Here is a 14752-nt window from a genome sequence, read left to right on the forward strand (position 1 = left end):
CTGACATTGCTCCAGAGGAAGTTTGGAACTTGGTAGTGAGTGTTGCAAACAAGGACAGACAATTTTTACGCGCTACCTGCTTCAGCACTCGCCGGTCCCGTTCTGTGAGCTTGTGTGGCCTAGCACTTAGCGGCTGAGCCGTTGTTACGCCTTTACGTTTCCACTTCACAATAACAGGACTTATCGTTAACAGCACTTACAGCACTTGCAGTTACAATTGCATCAATTGTATACACTAGTCAGCAACGGGTTTGACTGAAAAAGCAGAATCCACTAATTTGAAGGGATGGCCACATACTTTTGGCCATGTAGTGTATCATACTAATTTGAGTGTCCCGGATTTACATTCACTATGTTTTGTCTAGTCTATGAGACCAGGCTGTAAAAGCACATCAAACAACTATTATGCATAATTATTAAAGAACCTCACTAAATGACAGTATCTATTTTAGTTTTATTAATCATATTAAAGCTACTATTTCTGTTTGAAGCGTTAGATTTTGCAATCACATGCATTATTTTGAATATGTGTGCCCATAAAAACTGTTTTCACACCATGAGATAGGGAGATACGAAATGTTAAGCAGTTACAGTGCACTTCTGAGACCTCCTTCTAAAAAGATGAGTCCGACAGCAATATCAATACGATTTTTGCCAAATCTGTAAAGACTCCAAGCATGAGAAAGGGTTTTAAACATAGGTTTTGGTTCAACTCATTCATTATATTGAATGTATCTATGTTCCCCCTTCATATCTTAATGTGGTCACTTGGAAAAAACAAACATATTATTATTATTAATGACTTTGTAACAGCTCCAAACAGAGAGAGAAATGCTAACTGGTTCCCCAGTTTATAGAAAGACCCATTAGCAGTTTCCTCTGTCAGTTGTTGACAGTCACTCAATTAGCCCATGTCAGCTAACATTTTATAGATTGCTAGGTACGTTTCTAGCCATGTAAACATTGTAGTAATCATGGCCAAATCTCAAGGTAAATGCCCAGCAGTCAATGTAGGAAGTAAACTAAAATCACAATCCAATAATGTACACTTTTTAAATGTTTCAACAACTTCTCAATAAACTGAAAAGTAGAAGCTATTTATTTCAAAATTGTTTTCGATTTTTTTTATTCAAATCACTTCCTGAATTGACTGCCTTCAATTCGAATTGAGCCCAACCCTGGTGTCCAGGGGCCCTGACCTCCAGGGGGCCCCGTTGATTTGATTAGTCACTCTCACTCAGAATTATAGGAATTAGCTTTAAAACGGAAACATTTTATCTCCATCCCATGACAAAATGTGTAGAACTGCAAGAAATGTCTCTATGCCCCATGGCACATTATTTTAGAATTGCAGAACATTCACTTTAAAGCTGCGATTTTACTATCCTCTTCCAAGAGTGGGGGCACTCAAATGTTTTGGCCCCGACGTGGTGGGGACAAATACATCTCACTTAGGGCCCCCAAAATGCTAGAAATGGCCCTGGTGGCAGGGCTTTTTAAAAATAGAGGCGATCATTCCGAGATGGCGCACACATTGATTAATTACACCGTTTGAAATGCTGCGGTGGGGGCGGATGGGATCCGCGTGGGAGACAGTGACAGCATGTAGGAGAAGGAAAGAAGAGAGAAACACTGAGGAGGAGAACGGAGATAGCGAGAGTCAGAGCGAAAAACTCGTCAAATGAAAGCTGCAATTAGTGGTCTATGAAGTGAAAGAGAGCTGGCCCAGGCTTATCCCAGGTGTCCGTAACTTAGCCCACTCAATTTAGAGTGAGAGACCTACGTAGCGGCGGCCCACCTGTTCCCTGCCCCTCCCGTCAACATTGATGCATGCGACCATATGGATTTGCCAAGCTTATTGTCTAGGGGCGGGAAATCCCAATTATAGGCTACTTTTGTGAATTCACTCACTTCGCTACATGGAAGACGGCTACCTTTGTGCCACAGCTGTCAAAATCAATTCAAGTGTGACCACCTCATTTGCTCTTTTAGAAACGTTTAGAACTCGATTATATCATATAGGCCTAAATGCTAAGAAAATAGATGTGATAGAGAGAGTGACTAATTAGTCCTAGTTTAAATATCCCATAGCAGCATAATCATTGCAGTAAGTGACGCACCAGCCTATGTGTGCGCAACAACCTGCGCATATTTCTCGCACTTGTTGTTTGCGTTTTGAAGCCTTGGCAACCCAACTGGTGAGTGTATACTCCAAGCCTGGGTTGGATCAAAACAAGGTTTATCTTCAGTCACTGTTTACAGCTCTCTCTTTTTTTTTTTACCGACATATGAAACTCAATGGCAGGGAGAGATGATACTGACCCACAGTTTCAGCAGTGGAACCAGGACGCACAGAATGTGCAGATAATTCAACAGCCTGTAAGTGTGGCCAACAGGGATTTTTTTCAATAGCAAAAAAATACAGTTGACCTGTTTACTTGGCATATCATAGAGACTGTAATTCTATGTGATATTGAACACCCACGCTCATTTACAGAGAAAGTTGGCTCTCTATATGCCACTGACTTCATTTGCAGCATCATTAAGGGAGGCATCTTTAGCTTCCAACAGCTGTGATTTGAGTGTTGTTGTAATAGCTTGATGAGTCATATCTTCTTGATGCATATCTCCGGCTCACTACCTTGTAGTTTTAATTGGATGTTTTATCACGCATTGCTACTGTTAACTATGTTGAGAGAGTGGGCTGATATTGCCTGCCTCTTAACAGTAGTTCATCCATGGCAGTATTAGATATGGGAGATAGATATTCTCCCTGGCTATATGGCTCCAGTCAGCGAGCCTCATTAAAGTCTCATGTCTCCGTCCCAGGCTTCCCAGCAGCCCACAACCATCCTCCAGCAGCTCCCTGCTGCTGTGTCATCTCCCACTCCCTCCATCCGGCCAGGACACGTTAAGCAGGGTGCGTATGGCAGGCTGTCAAGATAACTTTTCAGACAGAGCCCACGTCTCTCAGCTTGCCTGATATGGGTTTCTGCCTCCAACACATGCCTGCAATATTATACAGTGTATTTTCTCACCTCACTCGTTCTCTCTCTGTGTGTCTGTGAAACTGTGAATGTCACTTCAGGTGCCAGCTGGACCTAAGGGCCAGAGCTCAACCATCTATAATGGCGGTCAATGCTCTTTATGGCACTCCTTCTCCCCCTAAAGCCTCATTGTCTGTCTGTTGGTCGCTCAGGCCAGGGCAGTGATCGTTTGCTCTGACTGACATCCTCCTGGCTGACCTTTCTGCTCTTCTTACTTTCAACTCACTTATATTGAGGTTCATTTCAATAGTGGCATTCTTTCTGATATTATTCAATGAGTAGTTTGGATTCCTCTCATTTTGACAGAGTTGTATAATATAGTGTCGTTTTGCTAAATGTTGCATCAGGCTGTCGCCAGAGTACCCTGACAAGCAGCCAGGGGGAAAAATATGTATTTTCATATTGCTGGAAGGATATCAGACAGAAATTGAGGAAGGGAGAGGACAGAACATTCAGGATGTCAGATTTGATTTAGAACTCGTGATTGGACACCATGCGGGTTGAAACGGGTTGATTGTCACTTAAAGCATAAAGGACAGCACAACAGGCATATAGAAGAAGTTAGCTTCCATGTGTGTGTGTGTGTAATGTTGCTCTCTGCTATTCTCCAGACCTGGTGGAGCTGATGATGATCCAAAATGCTCAGATGCACCAGGTCATCATGAACAACATGACCATGTCAGCCCTCAGCTCATTTGGCCATTCCCAGTTCCACCCTCCGTCTACCTCTGAGGTACAGTCATTTGGCTATTCCCGGCCCCACTCTCCACCACTGAGGTACATTTACTGTTCAGTCACATGTGCCAACTTATCATCCAGCCCGTCCGTGTGCAGCACACTCATCTTACATCATTCATCTGAAAACATGTGTTTCAGTAGGTAGAGACATACCTAACCTGATATGACAATCTAGAAAAGAAAACAGACCGAGGTCAGATTGGCTCCTCACATTAGCTAATGCACCTAAAAGTTATTTTTGGAGTCTGTTTTGGGTCACACTGTTCCTTGTCAGTTTAGTGGTTGTGTTGATGCTCCATAAGCAGTTGGTCATCCAACCCATTGAAGTGGAGAGTGAGGATGTGCCCCAAGTGTCATCCTATTCCCTATATAATGCACTATTAAAAAAATATATTAATAGAGAATAGGGTGCCATTTGACACATGTTGTGTCTGAATAGGCTGTTTTTATCCTCCCTTCCAGGCCAGCTGGTCCCCAGTGATTTTTTTTTACAGCTCCTGAGTGGCGCATCTCAGTGCTAGAGGCGTCACTACAGACCCTGGTTTGATCCCGTGCTGTATCACAACCGACCGTGATCGGGAGTCCCATAGGGCAGCACACAATTGGCTCAGTATCGTCTGGGGTTAGGGGAGTGTTTGCCAGTGCTAGGACGTCATTGTAAATAAGAATTTGTTCTCGACTGACTTGCCTAGTTAAATAAAGGTTAAATACTGCAGGAGGAGGATCCAGAGGTGTACCACTACCATTACCAGCCTACCCCGGCCTACCTGCCCTACCCAACCTGGTTGCCTCCACCCCTGCCTCACCCTAGCCTGGTCTACCGCAACACCCATGAACCCCTAGAGCTAGCACCCTCACCACACAGAGACACCACCAGGTGATTCATAACACAACCCCATTCATAACACCTACCGTACCCACACTTACATAGACTGATGTTGTGACACAATGTGGGCCAGCGATAACAATGATACGCATGTGTGATGTCATCCAGGAGGGCGGTCCCACCTCCTCCCCCACCCAGCGCTACCAGGACTGTGGGGGCTGACGTCCCTCCAGCAACAGGTACACAACTGGAACACTCTGTACATCTCTGCTATATGTCTGTATAACACATATCGCAGCACTAGCGTGAACACATGGGTGTCCATAGCAGAACAGCAGATAAAACATTGGGAGGGAGTTACCATAGAAATAGAATGACTCAATAATCTGTGGTACTGTACATACAGAATGTTGTTCTGGAGGATGAGAAGTCTCAAAGCCCTTATTGGGCACGTAAGGGGCTGTGTAACAGTCTTCTAACATGTAGGATCTAACCATATATATCTTATTAAATTACTACTACTACTTATTCCTAATTCTATGGATCTAACATCCCAATTAGCACCCTCTGTTAGATGATGTGAGAGCTCTGTGATGCTGGTTGGTGGAGGATCATAATGACGCTGATGAGGGTGCTGACAGTGCTGCTGATTGCGATTACTGTGGGTTATAACGAGGCTGATTATACTAAGCACTTGTGAGGAATGTGTTCATCAGATGCATTCCCTGTCTCTCTTTGTCTCGCGAATGTGTAGATTACTATGATGCTGCGGAGAGAAGACAGTGACAAGAAGAGCAGAAATCTACAGCATCCATTCATCGTTAGCCTTGTTTTTACAAGATGGAATCCTTCTAAACGTGTCACAGTAAACGGAACTACATTTCAGAGGCGATGCAGTTTTGTTCTTCATAATAGTTATTCATAATATCATGTTTCTGTATCTTATAATGCTCACCATAGTTCAGTTTTTTTTTCTCCGTGTTTTAATGTGTGTCTTTTTAGATTTGTTATTTCAAGTAAAGAAAAGGCCAAGATCATCATTGTTCAGCATTGTTCAATGTTTTTAAGCTCACTTCCAGACTTGTGCTGTAGCTCAGTTGGTAGAGCATGGCACTTCTAACACTAGGGTTGTGGGTTTGAATCCCGACACCAACCATACATAAGATGTATGATGTATGATATGATATGATGTATGTATAAGTCGCTTTGGATATATGCCTGCTAAATGACATATATTATAGTCGTTTTGGCCTTGTTTTTTTTTACATGCATTACACAAAATACCCAGCAGGGTGCAGCATCATCTTTGTAATGACAAAGTCAGAGGGCGCTTTTCTATGACTGGGAGTTAGTTTTTAGCAGGTTGACATTTATTGTTGTGAATCTTGATCTGGAGGCAGCTCTGCAGAGAGGTCACAAGCTAACACAGACAGAAAGTCATAAAATCAGTTTTTAAACCTAACATTAACCACACTGCTAACCCTAATGCCTAACCTTAAATTAAGACCAGAAAGCACATTTTTGTATTCATACATGTTTGCGATTTAGACAATTTTGACTTTGCAACTGGCCCATCTTGCAGAAATTGCTCAGTTTTGCCTACAGGGCAAGATTCATGACAATAAATGTCAAGCTGCTTGTTTATATTCATGTCTATCAGCATGTCACTTGTTATTTCAGTGAGTTTCTGGCAAGTTCATATATACACTACATGACCAAAAGTATGTGGACATCTGCTCGTCAAACAGCTCATCCCAAAATCATGGGCATTAATATGAAGTTGGTCTCCCCTTTGCTTCTATAACAGCCTCCACTTCTCTGGGAAGGCTTTCCACTCGATGTTGGAACATTGCTGCAGGAACTTGCTTCCATTCAGCCACAAGAGCATTAGTGAGGTCGGGCACTGATGTTGGGCGATTAGGCCTGGGTCACAGTCAGCGTTCCAATTCATCCCAAAGGTGTTCAATTGGGTTGAGGTCAGGACTCTGTGCAGGCCAGTCAACTTCTTCCACACCGATCTCGACAAACCATTTCTGTATGGACCTCGCTTTGTGCACGGGGGCATCGCCATTCCTGTTTCAGCATGACAGCGAGCTTTCCACCACTCCAGCGGACGCTTGGCATTGCGTATAGTGATCTTAGGCTTGTCTGCAGCTGCTCGGCCATGGAAACCAATTTCATGAAGCTCTCATCGAACAGTTCTTGTACTGACGTTGCTTCCAGAGGCAGTTTGGATCTCAGCAGTGAGTGTTGCAACTGAGGACAGACGATTTCTACGCGCTACACGCTTCAGCACTCAATGGTCCCTTTCTGTGAGCTTGTGTAGCCTACCACTTTGCGGCTGAGCTGTGGTTGCTCCTAGATATTTCCACTTCACAATAACAGCACTTACAATTGACCAGTGCAGCTCCAGCAGGGCTGACATTTGCGTAATGACTTGTTGGAAAGGTGGCATTCTACTGCCAATGTTTGTCTATGGAGTTTGCATGGCTGTGTACTTGATTTTATACACCTGTCAGCAACAGGTGTGGCTGAAATAGCATAATTCACTAATTTGAAGGGGTGTCCACATACTTCTGTATATTTAGTGTATGTCAAAAATATGCATATTTTATTGCATATCTAAGCATATTCCTTGAGCTGTCTGTATCCTCCAGACGAGTTGTTATTTTTTTTAAGAAACTAAATATGGTTTTCTGCATCTCTGCTAAAATCTGGGTAAAATATGGAAAGGAATGTGAATTATTCAGTACATTTTGTTATTGCTTGCTTTTCTAAAGTTGACCAATCTTACCAGCAGGCATGCCAGCTAAGATTGATAGCCTGAATTGACTTCTTGGTAGCTAGTTAAGAGGATGGGAGATTAGGAACCTATCTGGGCTAATGCAAACTTCATAAAGTTGCTAGGTGGCTAGTAGTATTACAGAGAGACAACAAAATGAACAACAATTATATATTTTTCAAACAGGACAAATCTGAGGGGGCCACCGTGCCCCCTATGAGCATGACGCCTTTGAGCGTGCATGCGTGTGTGTGTGCAGTGGGTGCGTACAGGCATGTATTAGTGAGTAGCAGTGGCGTATATTCTTGGATGCCAAGGGAAGCCAGGCTTCCCAAAACAAAATTAACAAGATATAAAAGAAAATAACAAATTATTTTGTCTTTCATCTCTCTGTGTTTCATAAATGTCCTTCAATTCGCAAAAGGCTGAATGTATCTCACTGGAGAAAGCATCCGAGTGAACGAAACAGCGCCCCTCTGTCTCAGTTCGTGTAGCCCATCTATCTGATGCTGTTTGGTCAAAAAGAGTATGACATGGTTGTCGCTCGTAGCATTGAATGCAAGGAAAGCTAGCGAGCATTTGGCCTCCCTTGAAATTGAAAAATAATAATAATAATAGCCAATCAGCGTAGAGCAACAGAGACAACGTTGACAGCACTAGCAAACATTTGTAAACCGTTGTAGGAGGAATCATGGACCAAGAACAGGAATTTTGGAACAGGGAGACAGAAAGGTGAGTTTCTGAGGAGGAATGGAGGTGGAGTAAGAGGACGAAGACGTTGAAGAGTATGAGGAAAGCAGAGGTTGGATTTGAATCTGAGGAAGATGGCGATAAACATGGAGATGAGATGGGGTGTCAAAGAAGATTGGTGTCAAACAGAGTGACCCGTGCGCCAGACTGAGTTCTGGAGATAAAATGGAAGTGAATGAGGGCAAGTTAAGTGAGGTGGAAGGTGTGGTGAAGAGCTCAGAACCTGAGCCTGGCATCAATATGACAGTACACACTGCCTTGTTCAGGGGCAGAACGACAGATTTTTACCTTGTCAGCTCATGGATTCGATCTTGCAACCTAGTCCAATGCTCTAACAACTAGGCTACCTGCCACCCCGTTTTTTTCTCTGTTGTTCTAAGTCAATAGCTGTTTAGTAGTCTGAAAATGTTGGGGAAACCGTGAGGACTAGAAAACAGAAACTATGGAAACTCAAAGATTGGGAAAAAAACGTTAGTAGGACTTGACTGGACAAGACGAATTGGCAACAGACAAACAGAAAATGCAGGTTGACAGTAAATACACAGGAGATATTAGGGACAAATGGGATACACCTGGTGAGAGGGGTGGAGACAGGTGAAGTAGATTACAAGATAGATTACAAGAGAATTGAACACTTATGTTTTGACAGGCGTTCACAGTGACTGCATTCTACCGTACTTCACCACCGTATGACCTCCCATGACGCCCTAAGGGTTTAAATGTACTGTGATGAGTACACACAGGGGTTAGATGGGAGGAGATCAAAAGCAAATTGACTCCACGAACCCTGAAGGTGATGAAGAATACAACCAAATCTGGGGTCAGTCTTGAAATGGCAGACGATACAGCACATACTGGTAATTTACAAAATGGATGGATGGATCAATTCAATCAAGTTAGAGTTACACAATATTGATATCTGTACTAGAATGCATGTACAGTTAGTGGATGGAGTAGGAGATATGGGATGAGGGCTATCTGATGGACTGAGACTTGGGGGAGTCCGTGTTGTGTTGAGATTTTCCACATGAACTTCACTCTCCGTGTCAACTGACATTCCTTGGCTACTGGAGGGGGGTTTCATGACTTGGCAGCGTCTATGGTGGATTCTGTCTCGGCCTGTTTGGGGTGTGGCTGTGGCAGATAGGTTTTAGGGGGGTGATAGAAGTGTTCTATTCTAGATAAGAGGGGAAAGGAAGCAGACCAGATGACCCAAAGATCTGATAAAACAGTGAGGGATTAAGAGCTCAGAGGAGAAGAACAGGCAGATACGGCTGTCTCTCTGGCTCTGTCTCTTTAGTGATAGCAATGTTTACCCTGCTAATAATACCTAGACCCCTACACAGAGCCATACTAGACACCATAACAGAGAGACAAGGGGTGGGCAGAGAAAATGATAGAGAGAGGGAGAAAGACCAAAAGAAAGGGAAGTGGGGAAAAATGAACAATCCCAGTTGGAGAAACTGTGAGTTGGAAGGAAAAAGTAAACATGAAGGGACAGGGGAGAGAAAGTAGTAGAGGTTACAGTATGTGGGTCGAGACTGGAGCAGTGTGTCCTGGGCAGAGAGCCGATGGAGATATTAGCCTACTGGGGAAAAAGCAATAAACAGAGAAATACGGAAATACCTTATATAGATAAGTATTCAAACCCTTTTCTATGAGACTCGAAATTGAGCTCAGGTGCATCCTGTTTCCATTGATCATCCTTGAGGTGTTTCTACAACTTGATTGGAGTCCACCTGTAGTAAATTCCATTGATTGGACATTATTTGGAAAGGCATACACCTGTCCATATAAGGTCCCACAGTTGCCAGTGCATGTCAGAAAAACCAAGCCGTGAGGTTGAAGGAATTGTCTGTAAAGCTCAGAGACAGGATTATGTTGAGGCATAGATCTGTGGAATGGTACCAATAAGTTTCTGCAGCATTAAAGGTCCCAGTGGCCTCCATCAGTGGCCTCCATCATTCTTTAATGGAAGAAGTTTAGAGCTACCTAGAGCTGGCCACCTGGCCAAACTCAGCAATCAGGGGAGAAGGGCCTTGGGCAGGTGGGGTGACCAAGAATCTGATGGTCACTCAGACAGAGCTTCAGAGTTCCTTTGTGGAGATGGGAGAACCTTCCAGAAGGACAACCATCTCTGCAGCACTCCACCAATCAGGCCTTTACGGTAGAGTGGCCAGACGGAAGCCACTGCTCAGTAAAAGGCACATGACATCCCGCTTGGAGTTTGCCAAAAGGTATCTAAAGGACTCTCAGACCGTGAGAAACAAGATTTTCCGGTCAGATAAGGCCAAGATTGAACTCTTTGGCCTGAATGCCAAGCGTCACGTCTGGAGGAAACCTTGCACCATCCCCATGGTGAAGCATGGTGGTGGCAGCATCATGCTGTGGGGATGTTTTTCAGCGGCAGGGACTGGAAACTAGTCAGGATCGAGGGAAAGATGAACAGAGCAAAGTACAGAGAGATTCTTGATGAAAACCTGCTCCAGAGCTCTCAGGACCTCAGTCTGCGGCGAAGGTTCACCTTCCAACATTAGAATGACTCTAAGCACACAGCCAGGACAATGCAGGAATGCCTTTGGGACAAGTTTCTGAATGCATGTGTGCTAAGCTTGTAACATCATACCCAAGAAGACTTGAAGGATGTAATCGCTGCCAAAGGTGTTTCAACAAAGTACTGAGTAAAAGGTCTTAATACTTATGTAAATGTGATATTTCTGTTTTCATTTATTTTTTTATGAATTTGCAAAAAATTCTAAAAACCTGTTTTTGCTTTTTCATTATGGGGTATTGGGTGTAGATTGATAAGGGGGTGGGAAACCATTTCATACATATCATTATGAGGCTGTAACGTAACAAAATGTCTGAATACTTTCCAAATGCACTGTATAAACAAGAATTCTGTAGAGATGTCCAGCTCAGTCAGTTTACAAGTTTTACGTTTCCTTATGGTAAGATGTTAGGCACTAATTGTATCACCCTGTTGCAGGGGAACTTTCAGGAAATGTAAAACTTGTAGTGTATTTGAAGTTTGACAAATCTTCTGAAGTTTGTAATAATCACTTTGAAATTTCAGACTTGATTTTCAATACAAAAAAGATACATAAGCCCCCAGTTCAGCTGTTGCTGCCTGAACAGAAGCCTGTAGGTGCAAGGTCATGAGTTAGCCCTGTTGTTTACAGCTGATAATCAGTCAGGCGTTGATTAATCTATCATCACCACTCCCCATTTACTGTGTGTGTGTATGTGTGTGTATGTGTGTGTGTGTGTGTGTGTGTGTGTGTGTGTGTGTGTGTGTGTGTGTGTGTGGTCTTTGATGGTTGTATTAAACAGGTTAACACAGGAAAAAAAGTGAAAAGCACTTCAGATTTTATTATACAAAAATATAAACCCAACACATGAAAACAGATAGTGGAGAGTGGGATAAGTTGAGCCAAACGGGTTAGTTGTATCTAGGAAGCCATACACAAAATTAATAATTTGACAAAATATTTAGGAAGAGGTCATAATTTCATGGAGTCTGTGAAAAATTGTTCTATACATCATTTTGGGTCTCTATAAGCTTCAATATGCGGTCCTAAACCTAACATGAAAGTGCATCCTTGTAGCTGTGTGGGCTGATTTAGTCAAAATGTTTGCCTTGGGGTAAGTTGAGCCAACGGCAGTGGGGTAAATGGTTGAGCCAATGACAAGTGTTAAAAGATGCTTCAAATTATTACAAGACAAAAAAGTGATTGTGGTGGTGTTGAATTGTGTTTGGGAAACAGTTAGTGGTAATATTTCATTCAGTACTGACATTTGTAGACGGCTTAACTTACCCGGCCCCCGGCTCAAATAAATTGTGTCAAGAGACCCCTTTTTTTGGACAAACTATGCTTTCAAAATTACAATGTTTACATGAATTCGGTTTATTTCCAGGGATACACAACATCCTGAAATACATGTAGACATCTTTGTTAGAAAGAATACTATATTTCCCTTGACAGAGTGATGCTGAATGTAAGAAATGGCTCAACTTACCCCACTTTCCTCTACAACAGTAGAGACTCACATCATTCTGTATGATCTGTTCACTAACTCTACCAGATACATCAGATGCTGTACATCAGATGTCAACATTAACACACAGCTAGGTGGGCAGATCAGCTCAAACACTGTCAAATGACACATTGTTTGAAATATATACGATAAGTCTTGATCATACAAGTAGTCAGTCTATATCAATGACTTGAGTCCTGACCCGGGACCATCCAGACATGTCAGCACACACAAACCTCCCACTGGGCACACACTGGTTGAATCAACGTTGTTTCCACATCATTTCAATGAAATGACATTGAACCAACGTGGAATAGATGTTGAATTGACGTCTGTGCCCAAGTGGCTCCTTTGTCTGGGTTCCCAGTGTGGGATCATGTTGTACCGTTCTGTCCTCTCACCCAGGATTAGAGTGTGTCAAGGACTTCTGAAGGTCTGGAGGCTCACCAGCTCTCCATTCTTATGAAAGAAGAGGGATGGATGCCAAGGTATGTTGAGCCCACCCCTCCCTCCGTGCCCACTTTCTTGTTCCGCTCTACAGTTCCAATTCTCTTCTGCTCTCTCCCACTCTGTCCCTTTTGAAGCATCTTTGATATCTTCATATGTCCCTTCCCTCACCTCCCTCATCTGTGCATCATTCCACATGAATATATCAAAAAATACATCCTCATTAGCACATTGGTTGAGCATATTAAATGTCCTGCTGTCTCAATACTGTGAGGTGTCATTGCCATAATATGACAATGCGGTCAGAATGTACCACTGCACACAATGCAGTCAGAATGCCATACTATGCTGTGTGGCTTATCCAGAGCTGGCTTTAGCCAGGCAGGGGGGCAGGGGCAGTTCATTCAGTGTGTAGACGTGACAAGGACAGTCTGGTATTTTCCAGTCAACAGGGAGATTAGTTGATGGCACAGCTGAAACACACCTTTCTGTCAATCAAAAGATGCCATCAGCTCTCTAAGCAAATAATACCTTGTATAACAAACAGTATGACATTGGACATGTCCCTAGTATACATGTAATACTTAATTAAACAGGAAAGGTATACACTGTGTGACGGCACTACTAGGGAATAGGGATGGAATAAATGTCACTAGGAATAAATCTATACACATCCCTCCATGCTGTTATCTGATGGACTGAGCCCCAAAGTTAACCTTTCACTCTAACGTCCATTGTTCCTCTCCTCTTCCTTCACCCTCTCTGGGCCTCCTGTGACACGGAGCGGCCCAGTGCTTTGGGCGCCTTGGCGAACTCCATCCTGAGTGGCTTGGCGGGAGGCAGGTCCTGTGTGATCTCAACCACGGCCCTCTTGCCAGGGCAGACACCGTCGGGGATGGGGAAGGGACGGAGGTCCTTCTGGGTGTGTGGTGCTCCGCGACCCAGCCGGATGCCCAGCTGTGCAGGGGTGAAGATGGGCAGCGGCAGGGTGTTCCTCTTGGGCAGAAGCTGGTGCTCTCTCACACCCCTCTCCACGGTGCCCACTCTGTACACCCCCGAGGGACAGGCCTGGGCCAGAGAGCGAGCCTCCCACTGACGAGTGTAGGTCTCCCTACGAGAGTCATCGTTCATGTTCATTGTCTGCCTGTGGAGAGATGAGACCCTCACAGTTAGGAATGAACAGTTGGATATTGCTCAGTGATTTTCAAACTCCAATCTCTTACAGTATCAAGCAGAGAGTCCTACCAGCGAAATGAAAATCATTACATTTTACAGTCAGCTGATAGATTAGCCTGACAGTTATTATAACTAAGATACATTATACAGTAGGCTAGTCTTGAGTATGATGACTCACAGGGTAATATAGGAGAACGTCGTGCTTTATTGTTATTGGATATTTTATATAAGAAGAAATTACTTAATGTTGTTCAATATGTTCTATGTACCAGAAGTAATTAATACAGTTTGTCAAAAGGCTGTGTCTCACCTGTCCATGGCTCGGGTCTTCATGTTAACGCTGTTCCAGTCGGCTTTGTAGCTCTCCCTCTGAGCCTGGTTCTCTTCATGTACGCTGCAGGCCAGCTCAGCCCCCACCACGGCCCCAGCACGCTTCTCAACAACGGTACACACCTGCATTATCACAGTTCTGTCCTTATATCTGTTTTTATCACCTCCGTTAGCTTCTAGGACTCTAGAAGCTCTCTATCTATCTGTCTGTCTTGGTGTCTCTGTGTTGGGTGTTCTTCTCTCTGGATTATCTGTCTGTCTGTAGTTGCTAGCCAAGGTAATCTGTGATGGTTCAGGCAGCTCTCTCCTCTCTCTTGCCTCTGTGGTGGTGGTGATGGTCTGGTGGTCTCTGCTGTCTGTGTCTGGGAATATGCCCGTCCATCTCCTTTATAGAAGCCCTGCTGCTATTTCTAAGCCATGTTGTCACTCCACAGCTAGTGTGTGCTGACACCTGACACCAAGAGCGGCCCGTCCCTGACTTTGTCCCGGGAGTTAGAACTGACTGACTCAGGGCAGCTGTTGAGAAAGAGAGAGGGAGGTGGCTGGGGGAGAGAGGGAGGTGGCTGGGGGAGAGAGGAAGAGAGAGGGAGGTGGCTGGGGGAGAGAGGAAGAGAGAGA

General features: G+C 43.9%; 2 protein-coding genes across 2 annotated transcripts; one reads left to right on the forward strand and one right to left on the reverse strand.

Moving 5' to 3' along the window:
- Window positions 1-1521: 1521 nt before the first annotated feature.
- LOC110486233 (proline-rich protein 29) lies at window positions 1522-6255 on the forward strand. The gene is made up of 6 exons (XM_021557677.2): window positions 1522-2379; window positions 2830-2920; window positions 3659-3780; window positions 4502-4662; window positions 4780-4850; window positions 5366-6255. The coding sequence occupies exons 1-6, from the start codon at window positions 2299-2301 to the stop codon at window positions 5395-5397; spliced, it is 558 nt and encodes a 185-aa protein (XP_021413352.1). The 5' UTR covers window positions 1522-2298; the 3' UTR covers window positions 5398-6255.
- A 5235-nt stretch (window positions 6256-11490) lies between these two features.
- Window positions 11491-14513, reverse strand: LOC110486234 (telethonin). The gene is made up of 2 exons (XM_021557678.2): window positions 14115-14513; window positions 11491-13772 (listed from the first exon to the last, which is right to left on the reverse strand). The coding sequence occupies exons 1-2, from the start codon at window positions 14261-14263 to the stop codon at window positions 13382-13384; spliced, it is 540 nt and encodes a 179-aa protein (XP_021413353.2). The 5' UTR covers window positions 14264-14513; the 3' UTR covers window positions 11491-13381.
- Window positions 14514-14752: the final 239 nt, after the last annotated feature.

Source organism: Oncorhynchus mykiss, chromosome 13 (genome assembly GCF_013265735.2).
Source record: "Oncorhynchus mykiss isolate Arlee chromosome 13, USDA_OmykA_1.1, whole genome shotgun sequence".
Lineage (NCBI taxonomy): Eukaryota > Metazoa > Chordata > Actinopteri > Salmoniformes > Salmonidae > Oncorhynchus > Oncorhynchus mykiss.

Excerpts from the sequence above, each read along its gene's own strand:
- LOC110486233 (XM_021557677.2), top strand. The coding sequence starts at position 2,299 with ATGGCAGGGAGAGATGATACTGACCCACAGTTTCAGCAGTGGAACCAG. Across the intron at positions 4,663-4,779 it reads CCACACAGAGACACCACCAG|GAGGGCGGTCCCACCTCCTC; the intron begins GTGATTCATAAC and ends GATGTCATCCAG. Across the intron at positions 4,851-5,365 it reads TGACGTCCCTCCAGCAACAG|ATTACTATGATGCTGCGGAG; the intron begins GTACACAACTGG and ends GCGAATGTGTAG.
- LOC110486234 (XM_021557678.2), bottom strand. The coding sequence starts at position 14,263 with ATGCAGGTGTGTACCGTTGTTGAGAAGCGTGCTGGGGCCGTGGTGGGG. Across the intron at positions 13,773-14,114 it reads AAGACCCGAGCCATGGACAG|GCAGACAATGAACATGAACG; the intron begins GTGAGACACAGC and ends ATCTCTCCACAG.